A 26821-nucleotide genomic window follows, 5' to 3' on the forward strand; every position below is an offset into this window, starting at 1 on the left:
GCAAAAAAAAAAGGTGCTGCTCTCCTGCATGGGGCTGAGAACAGGGAAGGAAGTTTTCTCACAGGAAACAAAGGCCATATTAAGTCTGTGGTCAAAAAGTCTTAGAAATGGACTTATCATTTGTGCCTCTTCCTGCCATCTCCACTTTCTCCACACTTCCTGAAGATGGCATGAGTTCTTACTCCCAGCTCTCAGTGTAGTGGAGAATGAGACATCTCAACAGTGGCTTGAAGACTAAATGCAATTTTACATGAATTTAAGTCAAACCAAGACCCCAGTTGAACCATATGGAAGAATGTCTTCCTTCAGATGAAAGCATTGCTTGCCCTAGGAAGTAGTAATTATTCTTTTTTATTTTATTTTTTTTTCCCCCACTCACACAGACTGGTCAGATGTACTCAAGAGGTCTGGCTGACTTTGGGGATACAAGCCAAAAGTAGAAGCATGTGGCTGGAAAGGAGATTGGTGTTTTTAACTTTGGCTCTGCGGTTTTAGGTGAACTTCCAGTGAAGCTGTCAGACTGCACTGCAGAAGGCAACAGATACTTGTGGCAGTCTCTACAAGCAAGGAGAAAAAAGAACAAGTTTCTCTTTTTATCTTTGCTCCATAAATTATGTTCCTATGTCTTAAGATATGGCTATGGGAGGATTAAGTTTGGCTGGGTAGAGAAGCATGTGCAAATGTATGCCAAACAGAAGAGACTATTAGACCAGTCCAGTGCAGAAGCTTGTTCCTCTGTGCTCCCAGATTTATGGCTTTAAGATACATCCCTGGGCTTGGGGACCAGACAACGGCTTTCAAGGATCCTCTGATACACAAATGGTCTCACTGCTTCTCCTGCAGAGGAGCCTGGGGAGCTGTACTCATCCCGTGCAGTCAGGTACGCTCTTCGGTTGTTTGGACTCTAGCCAAGAAGCCTTTTTATAGGTGGTCACTATAATCTGAACACTAGTAAAATTAGTGGTCAAAGGCAAAAAAGGTAGCACTTTCCAAACACTTTAAAGCTTTGACAAAGGTACTTTGGCAGAAACCAGCTGCCTGAGACATTGCTGGTTTTAGGTATCCTCCTCATACATCTGCTAATGGCTTCTGCTTCCACAGCTGAGAAAAGTCTGGCAGGGGTTTAGTCACTTCAGGCACCAGTTGACATCTTAAACCCAACTTAACAGCAGCCCTTTAAGTTAAATTGCCTGATTTGACTTTGAAACAGACTGGCAAGCACTGAGACAATCTCTAGAAGCAGGCAGAAACAAGTACTGGCCTTGAGGAATGCTGTCATCTTCAGCAACTGCAGGCTGTAGTAACCATCTGTCCCAGCTTCAGGTCCCTCTAAAGCTGTTTCAGAAACTTCATTTTAATGTTCCATAACTGTTTGTTGATGCTTTGTTCTATATACTGCACCAAATCTAATGTAGTTGGCTTTGCAAGAGCTGCATGCCCTAAATTCTGTGAAAATGCTTGGATAAAGAGTAAGAGAGCATTTGCTGTTCAAGCCATTAAAATGATACATCATCATCCCTTTGGAAGAATGAGTATGGTCCCAACATTAATTTAGATACCAATTTTAATGTTTAAAAACTAAGAGGTAACAAAGAGATCATAGAACTTGGTAAGATTTTATTTACACATAGAAACTGAAAAACTGTGTTGTTTATTTGGATATGAGCAGCACAAAGTTAACAGGTGATGTTAAAAGGAGCAAAATATTACCAATGACTCACTTCAACAATCTATTAGACATGAGTTTGTATGAAGCATACATCGTTCAAACAACATTGTTTATACTGGATCTGTGTGAGCCTTAGCATATGTTGGGACACTAAAACCAGGTTTCTATAAACAATGTAAAGTTCAAGTCTAGTGGAAAAATACCTTTTCAGTTTATATTTTGTTGGCTATAACACTGAAAACAAAACATACACTGGTATTAATTTGAAAAGCTCTGTAGAACTGACTGTATATAGGGTTTTCCCCTCAAATTTGTGCTCATGATAAAAGCAAATGTTATTTCAAGTTTCATTTTCATCCAAGCCCATAAAGTAAACATGGAAAAAACCACAATTATTTTTAGATACATTTCTTAACCTCCATTTTTCAGCAGTCCTGAAAAAACATTTCCATGCTTTACCAGTGAGAAAGTCTATGCAAGGCCTCTGATGGATGCACTCTCAGGACATACTCAGCCCTCACCCCTGGACACAGCTATCCAACAACCTCTGCCTGTTCACGGAGTGGGATGTGCAAGCAATCCCTGGCCAGGAAGGCTCTTGGCAGCCTCAGGTGCCAGCATTTTGGTTGCATGAGAGCAGCAGGGTCTGAGGCAGAGCAGCCACACGATGCTGCAGGAAGGGAGGGGGCTGGAAATGGCACCAATTGCTCTGGTTGCTGCTGACCCCTGACTTGTCATACTTTTTCTTTCTGAACTACTGGCGTTTCTGATGGCTGAAAATGGAAATGCAGAAGCTCTGCCCTGACTTCTGTTTGCACAAGTTGGGTAAATACATGCCTGGATACAACACGGCATAATGCTAGGTCAAATTGCTGGCTGCAGTTTGCCATGGTTTCTTCCATAAACCCTTCTCAGCACTTCACTCCCAACTGACCCCAGAGAGAAGGTGAGAGGTATCTGGGTGCCAAAGGGGCCCTTTAACAAGGGAGATATTTTACCCAACAGGAAGACTGGCAGACTTGCTGTTGAGAAAACAGGGAGTCATGAACTGGAATTAATCCTAGAAATTTAACTGGACCTTTTATTTCTCTTTTTACTTTAGGGATGTAATTATAATTTCAAGTTTAGGATTTAACTTGTGAACTCTTGGGAGAAAGAAAAGGATATATATTTTGCTAAGAAGCTAAAGTGTTTGTATTTCTATTAAAATTATTCTTAATATGCAGAGCCTATCTCAACACTTCTATTCATAGGGGATAACCACCTGCAAAAATATACAGCATCCTATTTATTTACAATATATATGTACATAAAAATGAAATTTCCTACAATACAACACAACTGCATAGATTTGTCTTCAGAAACATAGGTATGTGTACAATTTGTGAATTCTAGACTTTCCAGCCCTGTACCTTTTATTAATTCATTATCTTTTTTTTTTTTTTTTCACAGTTTGTTACAGAAATCCTTACATTAGATACAAATAAAACATTCTTTGCTGTACGTTACAGGAAATAAGGATTTTCTGATGCCAAGGGCTCTGGGGATTTGTTTATGAAAGCACCGTGGTGCCAGCTGATAAAGCTGCATGGAGCCGCTGATGGAGCTGAGTACATTCTGTGGTGCCTTTCTCCTACAGGCACTGGGGTGGGGCAGTAGGACTGGAGGTGGGACACCACCACATGAAAAGTTTTGTTTTGACCAAGGTGCTCTTTAGCCTTAATGTAAGGTTCAAGCAAAGAAATTTATAAATTTAAAGATAAACTAGACATACCATTAATTGTCACTGTTCAAAACTCAGTATCAGAGAGCTGTGTTGCGCTTATGTATTGTAAGGCAGATGTACAGACAAAACCCACACACCATCCAACCCACATTTGCATGTGTGACCTATTGCAGGTGGAGCACAGGCTTTGGGTTCATATGTGGCTCAGAAGAGCAGCCCTCGGAGTGGATGAGCATCCCCATCCCTGACCTCGCAGGATGACACCAGCTCTTGTGCTCTAGGCTTGCACATGTGCCAGGCACCCCTTGGCACGTGTCAGCTCTACAAAAGGTCTGTGCTGGGGCACAGATTTGGCATTGGCCTTCTGACCAGGAGCACGCATCACCCAGAGAGGTCACTGCCCCGAGATACTGTTCCCAAATAACAATTTACTGTGTTTTACTGCCTAGGCATGTTTGCCGTTGGACAGAGAAGGGCAGCTGTATTACGGTTGCTGTAAGCCCATAACTATTTTCTTTGCAATGTGCTGTGGACTAGGAGAGGCAGCAAGGCTGTCTTATAAGTGTAGGATTAACTCTTACAATCTTATTAGTAATCCCTGCTTCTAATTAGTCCTTCCTTGTCCCCCACCACTCAATTGTTGCTACTACAAAAATGAGAATTTAAAAGTTTTTTGTTGCAGTTATTAGGAGCAATTTTGCATCCAGTCTATGACACTTGCAGTGCTCACAATAGTGATAAACTCTCTATGAAAAGAAAGCATGCTATCACCTACTAAGTAGATATGGTACTCTGGATCCTATTAATTTTACAATAGAGAAACTCCTACAGCATTTCACTGTGCTCTTAAAATCCTAACTAAAATGTGGGACTCATACAGTCGTGACTACAGGTTCACTATTCCAAATGAACTGAATAACAGCAGTACATTTTACAGATAACCTCATACAAATATTGTCATCCATCACTGATGTTGACAGTTACAGCAGGGTCTATTGCATTCTGTTAAGAATGTATAAACCTGATGAGAAAACAAAAAGCACGTTATTTCACGTTCATTACCACAGACATCAAAAAACACATGATTCCTTTCCATAAATATCTATAAATATGATGCCAGTAAATCAGTCTAAGTAAAATTCCCTCTTCTTTTTTTTTTTTAAATTTTAATTTTTTTTTTATTTTTACAAGACCCAGAAACAAAGTCTGTTTAAAGACTTAATATTTTGGGTATCTATTTTTCAGTATATAAGACATGCTTTGGTGGTTCAGTACCTTGGGTAATTTCACTTCTATGCACACTCAGCTCATTCTCCCTATTTATTCAGTAAAACTCCAGTATACAAATAAACTGGGGAAAAGGAGAAGGCAGAATAGCAAAGAGGAGAGAGGGGAATAGTGATAGAGGAGATTTAGGAAGATGAACAATCAGTGACCCAACAGCCCTTCAAGTCGAAGGAAGTTGGGTGCCAAAACTCGATGGTTCGTATTTCAAACAGCAGACTACAGACTATTTGGGGGGGGAGGGGGGAGGAAGGAGGAGGGAGATGTCACATATGTGATCCTGCTGGAATCCTGTGCAGCAGATCAGACCTCTAGCTCCTACCTGGATACTTGAAAATTTTTCCCAGGATCTCATCTCTCACAACCCCCCAGTGCACAGCGCTGTGCTGCTCATTAATCAGTAGTAGAAGAAAGATACAGGGGGAGGAAAGCAGGAGAGCCTGGTAGCATCTTAAGGATAACACTGCACAGCATTCTCAGGTCTGAGTTAGGTTTTTAGGATAAGATCCAGAGAGATTATAAGGCACCTCAAAACCTGAAATGCAACCTTAGCAAGCTGAGTCAGAGAATGGAGTGAGATGCTGGGCTTCTGCTGCAGTGACCACTGAGGGTTGGGTGCCTGCAAAAGGAAAACCACAAATTTACATCCCAAGCTGAGAAGATGCCTGGAATGAGGTGCAAAGAGATAGGAACAAAGCACAGGCTCTTCTCCCCAGAGCTTGCCTAACACCTGCTGTTGTAGGCTATGGTACGGACTTCTCTGTGAATAAGGGCAGGGATCACTCCCATAAGGGGACAGCGCAGAAGGAACGGGTGACCTGCACCATCACAGATAAGGGTCTGAGACCACCCACAGGAAAGTACAAGGGACCTTAGCGCAGGGGTCCCAGGTAGCTCAGCAGTTTGTATGTTAAAGGCTGGGCTAGGGCATGTTTGGGAGAAAGGATGATGCGTCAGAGACCTTGCTGGGAGGTTTCCAGTTTGGTTCTTGCTGCTGGGCTACTCCAAGTACTTTGGAAGCTTGTGGAATCCACTCTGCCCTTATTTCTGGATCACAGTGAAGTAGCATCAGAGGCAAGCACCTCACTATCTATGCTAAGGTACAGATCTGGCAGTCTGGGCTTAGTAGGCTTAGTTTCTGCAGCATGAACAATCCGCATCTCAATGCCCAAATTTCTAGGAAGGCCCCAAACTAACCTCTCTGGATGTTATCTTTAGAAACCAACTTTCAGGGTCCTGAGATGTGCTCTATGATCTCAACTCTTAGTGACTTCAAGCAATGGTAAGGTGTTACATTACAAGGTAATGGCAACTGAGGCAATTCAGTAGCTCACAGAAATCCCAAGATCCCAAATACTCTATCCCTAACCTTAAAAAGAGTAAGTTGCAATGACAGGTTCCTCACAGCTGATGACGGTCTGCTTCCACAGTTAGAAAGGGAGCTGTCAATGAGAGGGTCACTGCATACTGACAGGCATGGTTCGAGCATACCAAGGGCACCACAGCCCTTGGGCATGAAGCGGGGCTCCCTCTAGCCATCAGTTCTTTCAGTGGGAGCCATGTTCGCATTCTGACACACTCTTTAGCTCACATGGTGAATGACATAAAGTGAACACGTTTATGCTCCTGGCAGTGCACTAATAGAAGATCCCTGCTCAGGATGGTGAGTGATCACCTGCTTAGCTTTTGAGTCTCTAAATGTGGTTCTCTACACCAGCTATAAGGCATTAGGCAAATGCTTATTCTGTGGACAATTGTTGCAAGTTACAGTGTTTCTGCTAATAGAATATGTTGTAATTGTTATGCAGAACTAATGAAAAATGTAAATGAAATCTTTTAAATATACAAAGTATTTCTGTTCATTTAAAGAAATGTTGCAGATTTCAATTTCCATTAGAAATCTAGTAGTTTTGGCAGAGTGAGTCAAAGCCTGCTCCCACTGCTGTCAAAGACCCCACTGACTTCAGTGGGAGGAGGGTAAGATACAAGAGAGGAGCCAGTCCCTACAAGGTATGGAAAAGGCATGAGGTATGATTAAATGCGTAGGTTTTGATAAAACTGGAGCTTGGTATTTTTTTTCTGAGACCAATGGGGCATTACTAAACAGTTTAATGCCGAAGAAAATGCAGACTTCTTATGGAAATCTCCAAATGTCTGCTTCTCTTCAGACTCAAGTACTCATGGTTTGGGGTCAAGTTCTGGTCAACCTCCAACACAAGTGTGCCAGAGGAATAGTGGCTGGTGGTGGTGGCTGTCCTTCTCCTGCTCCCTGCTCCATACCACAAAGACACACACACACAGACACACACAGTCTGTTCCCCAGAGCCATGAATGGGCCAAGCTGTGGGCCTGGTTTGCCCCCCAAAATATCAGAGAGAAGCACCGGATTTAGGACCCACGCTTACACAGCACTCAGCTACGCTCTCGTGGTGCTTTTCATGCCTGTATCCAGAATGCTACATTTAACCCAGTGAGGAAAATGGTGCCTGGAACAGCAACAGAACAAACAAACAAACAAACCAACAAACCAGATGCATACAATTAGAGAGCAGAGTTTTGGCTAAAAGAGGGGGGAAGGATGTGAACGGACAACACTCCAGCTGGAACTGACAGCAACAGGCACTGCTGCCTTAAAGGAGCAGAGCTTGTGGCTGGAGGTCTAAGGAAAATAATGGAACAATGCAATTCATGGGTGGAAGAGGGGAAACTAATTGTGATGAATTTCTGTAAGTGATGCTCTATATAATCTCATGGACAATTAACACAGACTTTTTGCTGATCAGAGAGTGATACACCTGCTGGAAGAATGGGTCTGTTTTCAGCAAGAAAATACTCCCATGACAGTATTTTCAGTACTGGATAATCATTATTTGGATTTGATTGAGTGAACTCACAAAAGGTGGAATAGACAACAGAACGGATGGTTGCGATTTTGGTGTGTAGCAAACAGGGGTATCTTCTTTTGAGAAGAAGGTGAACTTCAGTGGCCTTCGGCACTGCCTCCTGATTGTACCCAGTCATAGATGACCAAGGGAATGCTCACTAGGGAAAACAATACCCCCAGTGCCAAAAAAAGAGAAGCCTGGAAAAAAAGGAGAGAAGATTAATGAATAAAAAGAAAAGACAATTAATTCAAGTATGTTAACTTCTCTTAAGGAGATGTACAAGGTGATGTATTAAAGTTATCAGAGCTAGCACTTCTGGTAAAGACAAGACCAACAGATAATTAAACAGATTAGCGTCATTAATAATTACTTGCTGAACACCAAACTATTTTTTTCCCTTTCAATTCACTTCTTAAACCCTGATCTCCTCTAAAGATGATTAAGTGAGTCTGTTTTTAGGACTGATCAGCTCTGCTCTTTCCAAAGTCTCACAGAAATCAGTATATTCTTCCCACTGGATATGTGTTCATCTAAGTTCAGCCCTTTTGTCATGGGACCTGTGGATGCAGCCAAAGCGAAACATGTTTTCTACCTGTCTGCTCAGAGAAGAAAGGTCTAACTGTACAATGCTTCCAGTGCATGCCCCGTTAGACAGGGAATACCCAGGAGTGCTGCATCTTTTCAGCTGCAGCATTCTCTGGGGCTCAAAGGAAATCTTTCCAAGGTCCATTCCTATTTGCTCATGCATGCCAAATGGCTAACATAGCACTTCAGCTGGCTGCTTCGTGTGGAACCACCCTAAGTCTGACTCAGGTCCGTTAAAACCATAAGGAATACTGCAAACGGAGCACTTTGCGTGCTTTCTGGATCAACACACAGAAGCAGAGAGAGCTTGCTGCGCTGAAAGGCTTGTTGAAGTGGGCTGGAGGGCTTCCTGCACCCTGCTGACAGCTGCTGCTGCTTGCCAGCCAGAGAAGTACCTCATCCCACAGAGAAGGGCCTCCCCAAAACACAAGATGCTGTGCATGGCTTGGCCCCTCCACCAGGGGACTCCCAGGGTAAGCAAAGGAGAAGGGCAAGCACAGCCGCCAGCTGTCTGAAGTACAGAGGGAATGTAATGTAAAGGAGCTCCCACACATATTCCGATTAGGTCTGCTTCGCACCCAGCACATTAAAGAGAACGACAAGATGGAGGAGTTGCATTGATGGGAATGGAATGCATACCCAAATCCTCTGAGTCAACTTTGATCCATCCTGCTGTGTAATTTTTAAATACAAGGATGAAGGAAGAATGAAGATCAGCATATTGGCAGAAGTGACCCCTGCAAAATTCAAATGAAAGAGTTTTGTTAACTGTCAGCAACAGCTAATTATTGTGTTGCTGATTAGCAACTGTTTTTTCATTAGTAGTACAAAACCAGGATACTCTACCTACAACTCCAAAAATGTCCTTCATTGATGGGATAAAAATGACTAACAGGTTGATGATAACCAAAAGAACAAAAGTAACCAAAACATGACGGCATAAGTCAAATTTCGTTTTTCTGGCCATCTCGAATAATGATGAACGCACCTGTAGGGGGAGAGAGAGAGAGGCAGTTTTCTGTCAAGAACAGTCTGTGGGCCCATTCAAAGCTTCCCGTGTTTATTTTAATTGGTTCTTCATGTGACAAGTGCTGCATAGATCTGTCAGAAATTTTGGGTTGCCTGAAGTAATGTCCTTTGAAATACTCCTTAAAATTAATTTGTTATTTCAGAACTGTAGGTACACGTACATGTGCAGTAGGATATTCCTCTCTTTTTAACATGCTTTTTTGAATCCTTCTGCACTTTAAAAGGAACTTCACCTCTGAGCCTGCTCCAGTAAAGTGATATGATGTAAGAGAGGACCCTTGTGGATTCAATTTAAAACAGATTTAAGATCAAAAGTGATTTATTTATTTATTTACTGTATAGAGAACTTCTCCAGAAGTTAGTGGGCACCTGGCCTGAGAAAAGACTAATCCAAACTCAAGCTCTCAAGCTGTAGTCTCAGCCACCACTGGATTGTGGTTTGAAGAAATGTGCTGTGCACAGCTGTTATCAACTTCCAAACCATGCAGACCTTTTTACTTACAGTGAAAAACAGCACTGGCACGGTGAGAATCACCGCCACGATCACAGCCAAGCGCACGGTCAGGATCAGGATGTCATCTTTGCTCTGGTATTTGTGAAGCAGATCTGACTGCACATTCTCTATGGGAAAGACAGTAAGGTAAGTGCTCTGGCAAAAAGGCAATTAGTCCACAAAAATCATTGCTTAACAACAGCCTTCTTGAACAACAAGTGATTTATCTGTAAACAAAAGAGTATGGAATGAAACATCCTTGAGTTAAAACAGCACTTTGAACAAAATCCCAATGATCCCATTATTCCAGATTAATCCTTTGGAGGCCTGATTTAGGAATGCATCTTAATTCATGACAGCACATGCCTAAGTCTAAGGTAATTTTCACTGTAGAAAAGACAACAGTGAGACATACACAAAAGCTTGCTTACATATATACATTTATACAAAAATAGGTAAAGTGAAATCAGCTATTTTTAATTGGTTCTGTGGACTTTTTTTGAATTTCCAAATGATATAAAAATAAACACAATGCACTGCAATGGCTGAACTTAATATAAACTGCAAGGTCTTGAGCTAAATTCATCTAAACAGCGAATAAACTTCTAGCAAAAAGCAGTGCCCCTGCTCTCAACTGAGAAAAAAGCCTATCTCGGGTCAGCTCTCAGCAGGACGCTCTGACATTTACACTCAAATCCTTCAGCAGCTCCTCTGAGGACTGCCAGCAGAGCCTGCAGCTCAGCTCCACGCTGGCCAGCAGCCCCAGCAGCCAAGACAAATCACAGGGGGTGCTTAACAGGGAGGTGCTGGCAATATTTTAATACAACCTCCTGCCAAAATGTTTCCTTGAAGCTGTGATAAATACTGCAGAGCAGGTCTGCGTGTACTAACCAGCAGGAAAACCAAGTTGCTGAGGGACCTACATGTTTGCTTTGTAATTTTTAAATATCCAGGAGCAATAACCTAAAGGGGTGGCTGTTAAGCATGCCACCAAACACACTTGCTGCCCCTTTTTAGGCCCATGCTTTGTTTCTGCCTGCTAATCTTAGAAAGCTGGTGGTAAAACATAACAGCTCTTACAGGGAACTCAGTGGCCACGTCTAATTTACCATCTTTGGCACTTGGGAAAACCTCATGTATTCCTGGAGGCAGAGGGATCTGTCCTGTGGCAAAATGCCTGTACTCCCCCCAGGGTGCCCTTCAGGGTAGAGACCACAGGTCAACACCACCTACACAGCGCCTGAATCCCCACCAGGAGAAAGAAAACACTCTCCCACCTCCCTGCAGATCAGGAGTGGGGTTTTCAAGCCGGGCACATGCACAGCTTCTGCAACACAGAGCTTACTCTGCTCCTGCAAGCACAGACTGCAACTTCTGTACCGCTCACGGGCTGCAGCCAGGTAGGAAGTGAAGGGCAAGGCTTACAGTTGAAGGTCTGTTTTCCTTTCAGCTAGATACACCACAGAGCCCAACCACACTGTGACCTTTTAGGGGAAGAAAAACACCTCTTTTCTGTAATTCTGCAATGTAAATATAGTCATCACTGCAACACTTTTGAGAACACAGCAAACAGACAAGCACTATTGGTGTAAAGAAGAAATGGTCACAATAAAAATACTGTTCTTACCCAGGTAAGGGTAGAGAAGAGGGTTAGAACACTGTAAGTGAACATATGAAAGGTAAGGTCTTTTCGGTCTCAAGGGGAAGAATGAAGGAATTTTATGGAGGAATTCTATATTCCCTCAGTGTCTTTTTTGCAGCCTGTCACTGCACTGACACTGCAGAAGCCCCAGCAGAGCTCTCCACAGCTCCCACCTGTGGGCTGTCAGTGCTGGAGAGCAGGGATGCCTAATGTGGGGAGAGGCACACAAGACACCCCAGGGATTCCTCCGCCATTCCCCCTCAGGAGGGCCAGAAGGACGCAGCCCCTACCTCCTCCATGGACTCCAGACCCTCGTCCTTGAGGGATGTGGGAGATTCCCAGAGAGGAGCGCCACAGATCTGCCTCCTCAGATCCCTGGGGCAATCACATCAGAATCTCCTCCCTGCCAAAGCGAAGGGGTCCATGCTGATTTACACCCACTTGCTCCCTGGGGCTGCTAATTTGATGCATCTCTAGGAAAATGTGTTAGATGGGAGCAGCTGGATGAGAACGGCTGATGCTGTTGTCACTTGCAGCCTATTTGTGGGTTTATTGGGAAAATTAGAACAGATGACCTCAAGTTACTTCAACACATGTATACTCAAGGCCTCATAATCAGAATGAGAATTTGAGAAAGCAAATATGAGATAGGTACACCTTTGGAAAAAAAAAAGCCACATTTCATATTTACTTATTTTTTTTCTCTTGCATTTGGTGGCTCACAAGGGACATTATCATGAATGAGGAGGTTGTAACAAAAATGCCATTTAGAATAGGGTGGTGAAGACTGATGGGTGACCCTGAGGTAAAAGGCAAACATCAGCTTTGTCACCTGTCTTGTAACCCCTTAACAGTCCATGGAAAAAGACACTACTTTTCAACATTCTCATGATATTGGAATATGGGAGTTCCATGAGCAACATTCCTGGGAGTTCCCAGGCAACATTCATATTTTATCCTACTTTACTTAACAATTGTGCCTTTAGGGCATACATATTGTATCCTTTAGTGATACAACATCATTTGTTAACTGAATTGATGTGCATGGAAAGAGACAGGGTGGGAGTCTCAAACACTGAGATAATCATCCTTTGGTGTCTGAGCTGGCACAACACTCAAAGCTGCCCCATCTTCACTGCCAGTTTGTTTAACCAAGACCCTAAAGAGGTCAGCTCTAGGGACACAGGGAAAACATTTGGTCTGTTGCCTCTATGATGAAAGTGTTACTAAGAAAGTGAAAAAGCTGTGATGGCCAATTTGTTACTCATTTCCTAGGACCTGCTCTCAAATCTGTCTCAATTTTTGCAAATATGCATGCTTCAGCCATTACCAATGCACACATCATTCAGGTGAGGACCTTGGAATAAAATCTTAGTGAGGCCCAGCTAATCCCCAGTTCTGTAAAACAAATCTCTCCCTCATATATTGAAAATGCTTTTTACAAATAATACTTCTTTTCTGTGCTTTTCATCCACAGGGGAAAAGGAGGAAAGGATTTATACCTTCAATATGAGAACTACAAGGAAAATTATTTGGAAAAGTATTTTAATATAAGTGGATGGATTCTTCCTTTCCAGCTGGGATACACTATTGATTTTACATGTATCCCCTTTCTACTCCAATCAGTAAAGAACTGCATACTTACCGTAGAAAGTCAAATAGCCAAATATGGCAGTCATAAAGTACATCAGAAACATGGCAAAAAATGAGATATTTGAAACCAACTGCATTTTTTTCTGTGAACGGCTGGAGAAAGAACAAGAAAAGAACACATAAGAATGGTTGGGCTGGATTTTTCCATAGCTGTTTCAAAATGTATTAGGTGTTTGCATAAGCATAGTAATTCTGGGGAGACTCATGAATGCATTTTCATTTAAAACAGAACCTCACTGACAGCTGCACAAGGACGAAAAGGACTGGGGAAAAGGACCCTTCTTGGGGCTTGAGTGAAAAAATAGTGGGTGTGACCTGTGGGTCAGCTCCATGTCTGTACCTGCTTAAACAGTAAAGCCATGTGGAGAGAGGATGACCCTGAAACACTTTGATAATTAAATTAAATTAAAAAGTCAAAATGAAGGAAGCATAAAATTATACAGAGAGAAAAAAAACAACCCAACACGTTCTAAATGACTGCAGAGAAATATTTGTGTCCCCATGGGCAGAAAATACTGGATTTATGCTAACCTGTAAAATAGGTCAAGTGTAAACATTTAATGTTTAGATACTTATTCTGAAATATTCACACTCCAGTACCTAAACTCGGACTTTTAAATCCACACAAGGTTGCTCTAATAGGTACCCGGGAACCTGCTCAAGTCTCTTGAAACTTAAAGCACCCAGCAAGTGTCTGAGGGCAGTCATGGGTCTGACTGACCCTGGCCTCTCCCCTGGGGCTTCCCCATGGCCCACGGCCCCATTGCAGCTGCCCAGGGCTGTCAGCAGTGTCACAGCCTAAAGGTCTTTTCGTATCAGTAAGGCTGAAAGCACTTTTATTCTCCTGGTACTGCAACAGACTTTTAGTTGCACGAATGCTGTGGAACAAACACTGCTAGCGGAACACACGCCTCTCCTACGCCAAATATCAACCAGCAGAACTTGGCTCTCCCCAGGCTGCTGTGTACTTCCAGGGAAAACTCCCAAGTATTGCATTATTCTCCACCTCCCTCGCCCCTGCTCCAGGGGCACAGCATGCCTGGGAGGCCAGATTTCCTAGCTGAGAGCCATGCTTGATGAGTGTTACTAAAGCCCACCTCTGAATGGTACAAATGACTCAGAGCACCTCTGAGCTAACACTTTCCATGCAAAACGGTTCAAAACAATAAACTATTAAAAAAAAAAAAAAAAAAAAAGAAAAAAAAAAAAAAGAAGGGCTTACTCTTTAAGTTCGCTGTAAATCGGGAGGACTGACGGGTGGCACACAAATGCAAAAGCAATGGTGGGCAAAGCGTACACGGTCTGTTCAGAGAGAATTTCAGAAAATAAGTTAAGAAGTATTTTCCCCAGTGGTCTGAAGAAATGTTCCATATTCAACTACCTCAGCTCCAAGCTCGCTGGACTCTTCAACCAAACACTGAGAGCCTTTCTGAGAAGGCAGAAGACCTGTCAATTAGCATGTGTTTAACAAAATGTGGAAACCAGCGCGCTTTCAACAGGAGGACAAAGTCTTGCGCTGGCGGCGTGAGCGCAGCAGTGACTGTGCTCGCAGAGCACAGAGCTGGATGCCACGCTGCTGCTGGCTTTGCTCCCTGGGATGGGTTTGCCTGCCAGCTACTGCCACCGTTACTAGCACAGTGTCACGCGTGAAAGGGACGTGTGGTGGGTCACCGCTACGCTACCCTGCCTTGGCATGGAGAGGGGTGCGCACCCATGGTGCTAAGGCTGAAGTCCTGAAGAGGAAGCCCGTATCCAGACTGTAAGAAAAGAGAACAGGAATGCAGAACTTACAAAGAAATGGATATTTCAAGGTACCAGACTGAATCCCTTAATTTCCCAGGCCAACAAAAGGACTAGGAGGGCTGTGGAGGGAGCATGCTTTTTCTTGGGGAAAGAGAAAGACCATTATGTCACCAGAAAGGGCAGGAGGCCTCCAAGTGGGACCTCAGCCCCTGAACTTGGGTGGGTTTCAGTCCTCAGGCAAACTTCAAAAATGGTATCAGTGCTCAGGCACTTCCATTCTCCTGAGGGAACAGCTATGAGCAGAGGTCACATATCTGAAATTATAGGTAATTATAGGTCGTCCTCTAAGGACAACATGAGTCTATTCTACATGCAGCTCTGTCCTGCCCACTGAGATCTGCTTGTGCTGGTTACAGGCATCCCACACAAGACATCCTGGTGCACCCCAGGCCAGATAGACTCACTAAATGTGCTGGTTGCTCTCCAGAGGTCCTTCCTTACCCAGGCCTTTGCCACCCCTCCCTCACTCACAGCACAGTACTGTTGTGGTGTCTCCATCTGTAGGGATATTCAGAAGTTGCCTGGACACAGTGCTGGGGGGCCTTGCTTCAACAAAGAGGTTCGACCAGGTGATCTCCAGGTCTCTGCCAACCTCAGATATCCTTCTGTTCTGTGAAACTGTCCTGTCTCTCCTCTCACACAATGAAGTTGCTAAAATGACTGGCAAATTGTTGGCCCTTAGGGCAAGCCTCTGGAGTTCAGCTCCAGTGTGCCTAATTCAGAGGGACCGACCCTTCTGTGGTGCCTCTATTGGCTCTGAGGCAAATGCTGACATTCACTGCAGAAAAAGACTACTCTTTAATGCTTTCTGAAATATACCTACACCTAAACTGCCATGGCACAAGTTAACTAATTCTTGGTCCATCATGATGGATCTGGGGTGATGGTTACTCCCGACCAAAGAAAAGTGCTTCACTTGGCTTCTTCAATTGAAGCTGGTGGGTTGAATTTTAAAAAAATACTTTTTGCACACCTCTGCTATAAATGTGCATTCCCTATGAAAGTGACTAAGGCCCTGAGGACCACGCCCTGATGGATAAGGTGCTGTTTCACTAGGAGCACTGCATCCCAGCACAGCTGACAGAAGCCATTCTCCTCCTCCTACAGTGAGAGAAGCTGCCCTCTCACATTGTCTTAGACCAACATTTTCTGCAGCTGTGTGGTGATGGAGGGAAGCATCCAGCTGAAAGGCAGCCAAATTTTTGCTGGATTATCTTTCAACCATATCCTTTTCACAATCCAGTCCACCGCATGGCTACAGAAACGTGTATCCTGTTAGGCAGAAGTGGTTTGTGTGCACAAGGACAGAGGTTATGGGCTTCGGATGCAGATGTGGCCGACAGCCTCTACTGAGCAACAGCGTAAAGGCACAGTTGCAGCACAGATAGTAAGCAGCAGTGGAAAGGAAAAATCTCCTGAAGAGAGCAGTCATTGTCCTTAACACATCTACTACCAGGGCAGGACAAGACTGCAAGGAGACACATTCACCATGGCATCTCTGTAAGACCGGGCAAGGACACCCGTTGTGCATTAACCACTGGATCACGAGTGGAACCATGGAGAATCAGGCCCTTTGTGGTGCTGATCACAATAAGTATATGGGGTGTAGGTGCATATATTATGTGAATTAAAAGTAAGTATTATAAAAAGAAACATACCTTGGAATTAAAGATAACATACTTTGGCTTACACGTATGTTCTGAGCTATTTGATAGGATAGATGATGTTGCATTTAGCCCTTGTCCATCACAGGGAATTTGAAACTTCTTGTAAATAACCTAGAATAAGAGGAGAAGATAGCTAATTGCTAAAATAATAATGAAAAGCAAATTAGAATTAAAATATCAGTGGAATTGTGGGCATCCTGGCCTGTATCAGCACTAGTGTGGCCAGCAGGACTAGGGAAATGATCATTACCCTGTACTCAGCACTGCTGAGGTTTTCCCTCAAGTGCTGTTTCCAGTTCTGGGCCTCTCACTACAAGAAGGACATTGAGGTGCTGCAGCATATCCAGAGAAGGGCAACACAGCTGGTAAAGGGCCTAGAGTGAGCCATAAGAGGAGCTGCTGAGGAAGCTGGGGATGTTTAGCCTGGAAAAAGAGGCTAAGCAGGGACTTTATTACTCTCTACAGCTGCCTGACACGAGGCTGTAGCCAGGTGGAGCTCAGCCTCTTCTTCCAGGTAACAAGTGACAGGACGAGAGGAAATTACCTTTAGTTGCACCAAGGGGCATTCAAACTGGACATTAAGAATTTTTTTTTAATGGAAATAGCATTGGAAAGATTGCCCAGGGAATTGGTGGAGTCACTATCCCTAAAAGTGTTCAAAAACACACAAGTGGATGTTTCACTTGAGGACAGAGTTTAATGGTGAACAAGGTGCTTGGTGGACAGTTGGACTTTTCCAGTCTCTTCATCGCCAACACCTTAACAATTCTGATTCCAAGTGATTCATCCAACAAAGAAAGCAAGCTGAACTTACCACTACCAGGAAAAATACCATGCAGCTTAATGAAAATCCACTGGTATAACCAAGGTATCCTGAAAGAAATTAAGAGGAAGTCTCATACAGAATAATTTTATTTGTCTTATCTTGGTTTTTTTTTGCTTTTTGCTCCTTCATGAAAAGTTCAACTGTATTAAACATTTAATATGTATTGTGAACTTCTGGGCAGGACAAAAGCATGTCCTGCTGGTGTGGGAGTCTACCAAAGTCTTTCAAGTCTCCTAGCTTTTGGGCAAGCCTAAGCCTTGCTCTGACCTGTTGTGACTTCCTCAGGGTCACCTTTACAACAGTTTAACTAACTTTACTTTTAAAAGAAGCTGTGATAATTGAAAAAACCTGCAAGTGTGCAATTGAAATCTGAATGTGACCCAGGTTCCTTGAGTCATGTCAGCTGAGTTTGGCTTTTTGTTTCAAAAAGGAAGATCCCAAATGGACTTTGATGCCAAATGTTGTTACCAGCATGGTTTTAAAAAAATCCACTGTACACCTGCTGGCATTGGAGTTGGATTCAAACACATCTGAAAATGCAATTCTCTGTACATATCTTACTTCAAAGTCCAATTCTTCCAATTAACCTCACCAGTAAAACTTTTCATGCAGATAGAAAAGTAACATTTTTTCTAATGTCACCATTTGTGAACTGATTTTTATGGGCCACACATAAACTTGAATTACCTTATGAAATGAAGACCCTCTTAGCTGTAATTTGTAAAATCAATTTCCACAATTGTAGGGATAAAGCTGGTTAATACTGAGCTCAATCACTGTGATAATTTAGGCCTACTTGTTTCAAAATGCTCAGAACACAGATTATTTCTGGATCAGGAATGCTGCTTAGATAAAAATGAGAGCATATTTTTCTTATTATAGTTGAATTGTCAGTTTGGCCATCAGTGGCACAATATCTGAGTTCCTCTTTTTCATTCTTGTGGTGGCATTTTCATCTTACCTAAGTTCTTCAGGAGACATAAAGGGAGGATTATACAAAACGTCACTGTGACAACAAGAATCCGCCCATCCACGTACCATTCCCTGTATAAAACATTAAAAAAACCATACCATGAGCACATCCTAAACATTTTCTGGTTTTTCTCACTCATCCTCTTTGATTGCTATACTTACAGAACTCTCTTTGGTCTCCTTACCCTACAAGTTCCTAAAAAAGGAGAGAAAGGATCATATCTTGGCTTTGTAGACCCATTAGGTATCTGTGGCACTGCTCTGACTCAGGTAGGGCAGATTTCCAGAGACACCAAAGTATTACCCTACCATGGAGATCAGTGCATGGGTCTGAGAGGCACAACCACCACCTCTGTAACCTGATACAAGCCACCCTGCCAGGACAATGAAAGATCACACAATGGGCCATGGAGCACAGTGGGGCTGGGGGGCCACCACGAGTCATTTGCCACACCACCCACGCACGTGCCTGGAGCAGCAAACAGGCTCCAGCAGGCTGGCATGCACAAGCTACCCCAAGTCTGCATCTCCTCTACCAAAGCGTTTTGCATCCTACTGTAAAGAAAGAAAGAGGAGAAGGGGCAGCGTTAGTGATGTTCTGTGTGACCTATTTCCATTGCTTGGCCCAGAATAGTAGGAAATGCTAAGAATGGAATCTCTATGATCTTCTCCTACACTGCAGCACACCACATAATCCAGTGCAAGGCGTATTTACTGGTATAAAAAAATGCCACCCCTCTACTAAAGTAGCTGGTAAATGCCAAAGAGAGATAAGGGGCAGAAATCTTATTTATATAAATATTCTGCAGTGGTCATTTGCTAGTAGCAAAGAATTTCACTCGTAGACATTGTTTCAGGGGCAAAATCATGTAAGAGGCTGAGAACTCAGGAAAACACATAGTATCTTTAACTCCCATTGTTCCCAATATTTCAAGGGTTGCCTAACACTGTAAAATACTGGATTTTATGATAAGAATTTTGTATATAACAAAATTCTTCATGAGAACCTGGTGTGCAAAAAGGGTAACTAAAGTTTCATTTCATCTTCTCCTTCCCAAATTTGTCTTGTCTTTTATTAACGCAATGAGATATTCCTGTGAAAATCCACTTTGACAAACCTAAAGGGTATCCAATATTTCAGAGCTTTTGTAAACATATTAAAAAAAGCTTAAACTTAAATTAAAGCTTAAACTTTACTATACAATGTTAAATTCCACAGTCTAAGTACCAGAACTAATTCAACTTACGAAAAAGTTTCTTCTTTTCCCATTAGAAACTTTATGGCAGAAGGCAGCTCATTTTTGACTATGAAGAGATAGCTCAACATTGCTGGAGGAAGAAGAAGATAATTTTAGAAAATGGGTAAAATAGTTTGTGGAACTTAATGTTTTCCCACATCAGTGTGAGATGAGAGAAGACCCCAAACTATGACTGACTATAAATTACTGATCACTCAGTAATGCAGTATCTTTAAAGGGCTGCATGCAAAGTGATAGCCACATATATTGAGGAGCATGAAGGTCCCTGGATGTCATGGAGAGAAGTAACCTGACTTGTTTGCAGCTGAAAAATTATTGAGATATTCCTGGGCTTTGTTTTTCAATATTCCTTATTTCCTTTACCTCCAACATTCTGAAGAGATGTAGATCCAAAGACAATCATTTTCCCTGGGGTACCAAAGATCTGCTCACCAAGCTTTTCATACACCATGCAGCCTGCATGAGAAGAAGAGGAGGAAGGTAACAAACACACTCCTGAAAGCTGTTGAGTCAAAGCATTTACGATTCCTTTTCAGCCAAGCACCTATCAATGCAGCCAAACCTGCCATTTCCAAGTAAATAGGGAGCTCTCTTGTAATTTCTAGGGCTGAAAACTATGTAGGTATATTTTTCCCTTCTAGAAATGTTATTGTTGGCTACCAGTCACTTCTGAAATGGGAGCTCTTAATGAGAGTATGACACGCCTTTAATGAGTCTGTCTATAGTCACATGTTAAGCTCTGGTATCCTCATCCCAGCATATTAAGTTTTGCACCTACAATGAGAGTAATGTAGAAAGGCTCCTCTCCAGACGAAACCCAGCACAGCAGCATCCACAAGTCAGCTCTGGCAGCCTGGACACACACTACTGCCATTCTGCAGTTCTGCTTGCCTTGACTGAATGATCAAATGAGGACAGCCACTGGTTTAGGGGATCATTTATGGCTTCTAATGACAAAGCCTCAACTTGTGAATTCTCAGTATTGTATGTTTTTGGTAAAGCAGGCAAAGGTGTAAAAGATAACTAAAATTTATTTTCAAATATCTGTCAAACTTGTGAAACTCCTCTATTAATTGGTTTGTTTTTATGTTACTTTTTTTTTTTCCACTTTGCTGTGATGTAGGCTGATAAAAAGAGTGGACATTGTGAAGATGGTGAGATACATAGGAACAGAAAGAGAAATACTGCAGATCTTGTACGGGGCAGATGATTTTTAAAATGTATCCCATTATCTGGTTTTCTCTATATTACCTTACAGATGACATTTCTGCTTTAAAGTTTGTGTAAAAAGTAAGTTTGAGCTTAAATGTACCAGCAACATAGCAAACAGGACTTAGATTTTGAGAGTAATGTGGCTCAAATGTATCCACATTGAGGAAGCTGTACCTAGTTGAAAGAGGCAGTTGCTGACACTATACATACTATAACAGTAATCACGTGTGTCCAAATTGCATATTTAAATATTACAGTATTATTAGGCACAGATTATTTTTTAAACATGGCTTTAGACGTTGTTAACAAGGAAAGAGGCTCTTGGACTTCAGAACACAGTGTCATTTGACATAATACTGTAGGCAACTTCTAATTTCTGTGTTTAGATAGTGTATCTGTGTTAGTTACACTTCTCTCTGTGAAGGAACTGTTCCCTTTTATTTTATTCTAAGAAAACTCCACCACAAAAATTATCAGGAGTTTCACACTAACCACTAAGGACAAACTGTATTTCCAGGTAAGCTTCACCATAGGCAAAGATTCATTACATTTCATTTGCAATTTGATTTGTAATGCAAAGAAACTATATGATATGTTCCTTCTAGCTCACTGAAGATAACATTTCTGGGCAGCAGAATTAATTCTTTGTCATAAATATTTCTCTTTACAGTGATGTTGTTCTCCATTGCCATGCCATAAAATCTTCAAATTCTTGTTAGTTCTAGGCTTCAGACCCCAAAGTGTGTCAGGCCTTCCTATTGTGTCAGCAAAGTGATAGAAACTCCCATCTTACACAAAGCACCTGGCCTCATTTGAACGCTTGTCACCTCTTGATTTTTACATTCTACTACATGGTGTAGAATCTTAAATTACCTGTTTCCTTTGAACACACCAACAAGAGATGTATCGAATAAATAGACAGCAGTGTGACCGAAACCAAAAGCAGCCTAAAAAAGAATGGAAAATAAAATTTACCATATGAGATGAGGTCTGACATTGCAAGACTTCATGTCAGATCATGTTCCTATTGACTCTGAGAAAATTTTTTATTCTTCTGACAATGCAGTAAGCCCTAAAATACATGTGATTCACATCCTGCTTGCAGTTCTACCATGGAGGTAGAAAATTCTGCATGTAGAGGGATACAACCAAAAAAGACTTAGCAGAGCTGCAGTTACATCTCCTCATATTGAAAAAAGCAAGAATAAAGATGTTTTATCAGATAGGAATGAAGATTTATCAGAGCACAGAAAAGCCAGATATGTCACTCAAAATCCATTTTAAGGTGCCTTTTTTTTTTCTGGATGCAGAGTGAAAATTTAAAGCAAAGTCCTTTATTTAAGGACTTCCATACCAAATGGAAACATCTTTTCCATCTTTTCCAAACATGTTTCATATGCTACCAAAGGAGTGCCCAAATGGCTTTTTATGTACCTCACATTGCCCAAGGAGGAGGAAGATGGGGGGAGTTTAGGCTAAACTGGCTTCCCTTGGGAATAAAGACTGCAACCAAAGGCTTGTATTTTGTCCAGGTAGAGGTTCATGTTCCCTCATTGATGTCAGTCCTGGTCTGACCATATTATGATCCATAATTTAACTTCACACAGAAGAATTGCAGGAAGTAATGACCAAACTGTTTGTGTAGGGAACTTGCTGGCACAGATGATAATTAGTCAGTGCTGGGGGCCAAGTGCATAAAAGCACATTTTCTCATTGCTCAATGTCTTTAATCCAAGCACCATGTGTGCCTTCCCCTCCAACACTCTGACACACAAAGACCTGATGATGTTTTCATGATGTGTGCGAAGAGCATTCAGACAATCTGTTGGCAATTCCTCCCTTTATTATGACAACTACCCTCCGGACACTGAGAAAAACAAGGCTAAAATTCAAGAGAAAACAAACTGCTGCCATAGATAGGCAGCAACACATCTTTTTCATAGGAATACATAGAAAGAACAGAATGAGAAGCCTCCTCCCCCCACTTTTTTATTAGTTTAGACTGGAAATACTTTTGTGCCAAATGATGACCGACTAGTTTCTTGGGGCCGGAGGAGCAGGGAGAAACATAAAGAGGTGATAGGAGGAACTGTTCTTTCACCAGCAAAGAATGATGGTTGACAGTAACAACACACTCTTTGTACAGCCCTAAGGGTGTTTCTCCTTGAGAAGGTGGAGAAGGAAAGGAAGACTGTACTAGCTGAGGTCACTCTGGTCCATTTTTTATGGATTTGCTAAGCTCGTGTTCCCTGCCGAGCCGTTCCGCCCCTGTCTGCCTGCAGACACCACGCTCAGTCCCAGTGCTCAGCTGCTGGGGCTGACTCACTCCCAGCCCCAAATGGCTACAGCTCTGCATGCCAGCATCCAGTCTGTCTTAATATTAAAAGCTTCTGTTTTTCAGGCACTGAGCTCATGGAGCCTTTGCAGTGGTAAAAATAACACTCCCAAGCAGCCAGGTATTTATCTGATCTGTTGTCCTTAGCTCCCCATAGAGTTCCTACAGACACTTGGCATTTTCATTAGCACTGTATGAAAAACTTGTTTGTGCTAGGACTGTGGTATGGACAGGAATATTTGTGCCAGAACCACCCCTTGGAAAGGAATGAAAATGTCCATGCCACTCGCTCTGCACAAATTCAAACCAGAAGCAGGGGATCTTGCACTGCAGTCCCAAAAGCACTCCTCTACTTTTTATTTTGTCTGCTTTCAAAGAAGAGCTGGTAGCTATGGAAGCCAACAGCAGATACAAAAGTTACCTTCCCCCAAAAGAATAAACAGTTTAGGCTAGGGGACTGATACAGTGTTGGGAAGAGCCAAGCGCTTCTGTGATGCCTTCTGCTGTCTTCCCCCAGATGTCACATTCACCAGGTAAACTGAAACCTGTGCTGTCCCTCCCCTCTGTCAAGTCCCAGGCTTTGGGGCCAGGAGACCTGTGAGGCTTATGGAGTCATAAGAATTATTTCACTGGGTAGCTCTGAACCCTCAAAAGGAGCAGAGGATGGAAGAGCACAGGGTTTGCTCTCGTACAGCCTCCCTGCAGGTCTGCCAGCCTGCCCTAAAACACTGCAGGAGTTACACTGTGGCTTCCTGGCCCCTTCCAGACACACCCAGCAGAAGTGGCTGCAGTGTGAAACTACAGCTGCAGTCTCATACTATTCCCGACCTAACAAGCCCCTCTGCCTCAGCAAGGTGTTTCAGCTCACGTGCAGTGCTGGGTTAAATGCAGGCTGAAAACACCTTGTGCTTGGCCACCCCTATTTCTCTGCAACATGATCCATCACTTTGGTCCGGGCTCCCCAGGATGAAACCACAAGCAACAACAACTGCTCCTGCCCTCCCCAGGTAGTCCAGCTCATCTCGAGCTTTCCAAACTTTTTCTGTTATCTTTCTACAGCAAAGTTTTCTCTTCTTTTGCGTACTGGAAATGATGCTCTCTTTTGGTCTAGGCAGTAGTTATCAATAACACCGGGATTAAGTTCCTCTGAGTTCCCACCCTCAGTAATTTTGCCTAGAAAGTACAATGCTTTGTTATGGCACAGTTAAGCAAATAAGATGTGTCATTGCCACGTTTATTTTGCACATCTTTTGCTTAGGATATCGGATCTGAATTGATCCACATATTCATGGCAGTACACACTTCACACTGCAAGAGCCCAAATTTTGTGAGAGTGGAAATCAGGCAGGCTCTGCTTTGTTAGTGCTGAAAATGCTCCCTTTATTTTTCTGCATCTGCAGAATTCTCAGCAATGGTGCATGCCAATATACTGGATAAAGCAACCTAGAACCTTTCCAGAACTGTGCTACTCAAAACTAGTGAATTTAAGATCTTTCTCATGTGCAAAAAGCAGTGAAAGTATTGCTAGGATTCTAATCACCTGCAAAGCAGAAATGATCTACCTGTGACAAGGACAGCAGAACTATACATTTATAGGAAAAATGAACTGAACTAGCATGTAAGAAAAAAATCTATGACTAATGGACGATGTTTAATGCTGAGATTATGGCATGGGAGCAGAACATTTAAAGCAGTTCAACTTTCAAGCCTAACTACAGACACCATGTTAGGATCCTGCATCTCCAGGCTTCCAAGAGGGAAACTCTAACAGCCTGCTCAGGTAGGTCCTGCTGACTTAATTCCTTTGATCTCAGCTGGCTGCTCTATCTCAAGGCCAACAGCTCTAAAGGCATCATAAAGCTAACAAAAACTATTATCCACTTTTGAATACACACAGTTAATTCTATGGAGAAAAATGCTGTCATTTACTGAATGAGGTCCCCACATTCATGTTTGGAAGTTTTTTGCACAATGTGTTGGTACAGATCTACACACTCACTGCTGGAGTCATCAACACACCTTGCTAGAAGTTTCTCTGGTGTTCAGGTCACCTGTCTGATCTATGTCACTTAAAAGAAACTGCATTTTTACATCCTTTAGAACAAACACAAGTCACTTAACTCTCATAAAAACTGCTGAAAGAATGAGAAGAGGATGGGATTATAAAAAACTAAAGCAGTAAGGACAAACTGAGGCTGCTGCTTTGCTGAGAGCCTGTTAATCAGCCTGCATCAGGTGACATGCCTGAAAAGATGCAACTTCTTTTTCTCTCCTTACAGTGATGCCTTTTCAGGACTACCTGAAAACAGAGGCCTAAGTCATCATCAGCAGTTATTGCAGCCACCAGTTTGTACTCTCAGAGATGGAGCATGGGTGGAATATTACATGCAGGTTAGAATGCTGGGCAAAGATAAAATAAACTCTGTCACTCTGCTAATGAAGGATGTAAATAAGAGTCCAGCCTAGCTTAGTGACAACACAGTAATGAAATGTTCTACATTCTTAAAGTGAATGGATTAACTCCTTTGATTACTCCTAGATTTTACACACAAACTCTAACAAACTCTAAGGTAGCAGCATGGATCTAGCTATCCTGGCACAAAACTCCGGAGCAGATGGCTATATGTACCACTTTGGCCATCTACTCTGCTTTATACAAGGCTCAAATTAAGTATTTTCCAAAATCCTAAGAAATGACAAAACTTCTATATTTTTAGATTTGACATTCAAGAAATGAATCTTGAATCTGTAAACTGAATAACTATGTTGAATTGTTCTCCAGTATTGTAAATTATTGTATTTCTTCCCTCAATGAACATTTATCATTGAAATCTGCAAACAATTCCCAACTGATTTCTTAACAATCACTTTTCAAAATGAAACGTCTCATACTGAGATCCAGAATAACACTGTCTTAGTCATTCAGTGGCACTGCTTCATTTCTAAACTATGAAATTCTCCTTTATAAAAAGTCTTTTTTTGTATTTTTTTTCTGGAGTTAAGTAGTTTACCTCAGTTCTTTTCTATATTAAAATCTTGCCTATATTTACGTTGGCTTTCAAGGACTCTCATTGAAGAAACTGTGGGAGTGTGATGAAAATATTGCATGTAACATATAAAGGAAATAAATATTCTTAGTTTAAAAAACATGGTTTTTGCACCATGCTTTGAAGAAAGCTCTGGAAATCTTGTGACACAAGTAAGAACTAGGTACTAACTCACTTCAACTATTACTACTGAATATTTTTGATGTCTATGTAGCTTGCAGAACACAGGAAAAATCCCTGTCTAGGACTGCAGTAAATAACATGGACCTAATTTTCTCTAGCACTACAAGTAGTGTTTTTTTCCGAAAAACATTTGACTGAAAAAAAGATGTCTGAAACTTGTAGCTAATATTTTCAGGCTTGAATGCTATACTTGATTACATGTGGACTATAAATCCCTCCACTTGCTGGCAGTGCACGCATTCTTTAAACACAGTGAAATTCCATGGAGATCAGCTACTCACCACATGAATACTTACAGAAAAAGGAGAATTCCTGTGTTGGCCAAGGCAAAAGCAAGACCCAAAATCCCACTGCCCATAATCGCATTGCTAAGGTTGAAGACGGACATTCCCAGTGAAGTAGTTCCTGGGATCTGGAGAAATAAAGACAGAGATGTGTCAGCAACAGGCTGGAACAGAGCAGGGAAATGCACCTCTGCTTCAAACCCCATGTTTTGTGATGTATCAGATGTAAGTAACTACTGCTATGAAAACCATTTAATAAAAATTGTT

At 42.2% G+C, this 26821-nt stretch overlaps 1 protein-coding gene across 2 annotated transcripts in view; it reads right to left on the reverse strand.

The window, feature by feature from the left end:
• Nucleotides 1-1546: 1546 nt before the first annotated feature.
• Nucleotides 1547-26821, reverse strand: part of SLC38A1 (solute carrier family 38 member 1) — a 42581-nt gene continuing 17306 nt past the window's right edge. Inside the window, exons 4-17 of one of the 2 annotated variants that reach the window (XR_005954954.1) lie at nt 26567-26682; nt 21579-21652; nt 19857-19949; nt 19482-19563; nt 18224-18306; nt 17251-17309; nt 16428-16547; nt 14189-14268; nt 12959-13059; nt 9681-9799; nt 8996-9137; nt 8789-8886; nt 7574-7761; nt 1547-4416 (exon numbers count right to left, since the gene is read on the reverse strand). Coding sequence is in view for 1 of the 2 variants with exons in the window: in XM_041465640.1 (XP_041321574.1) it covers nt 7660-7761; nt 8789-8886; nt 8996-9137; nt 9681-9799; nt 12959-13059; nt 14189-14268; nt 16428-16547; nt 17251-17309; nt 18224-18306; nt 19482-19563; nt 19857-19949; nt 21579-21652; nt 26567-26682 (1269 nt within the window). In the remaining variant the exon portion in view is untranslated. Of the gene's footprint in view, nt 7762-8788; nt 8887-8995; nt 9138-9680; nt 9800-12958; nt 13060-14188; nt 14269-16427; nt 16548-17250; nt 17310-18223; nt 18307-19481; nt 19564-19856; nt 19950-21578; nt 21653-26566; nt 26683-26821 lie in introns of both variants that reach the window. The other variant, XM_041465640.1, reaches the window with a different exon arrangement.

The sequence above is a fragment of the Pyrgilauda ruficollis genome, unplaced genomic scaffold (assembly GCF_017590135.1).
Source record: "Pyrgilauda ruficollis isolate IOZ18807 unplaced genomic scaffold, ASM1759013v1 scaffold19, whole genome shotgun sequence".
NCBI lineage: Eukaryota > Metazoa > Chordata > Aves > Passeriformes > Passeridae > Pyrgilauda > Pyrgilauda ruficollis.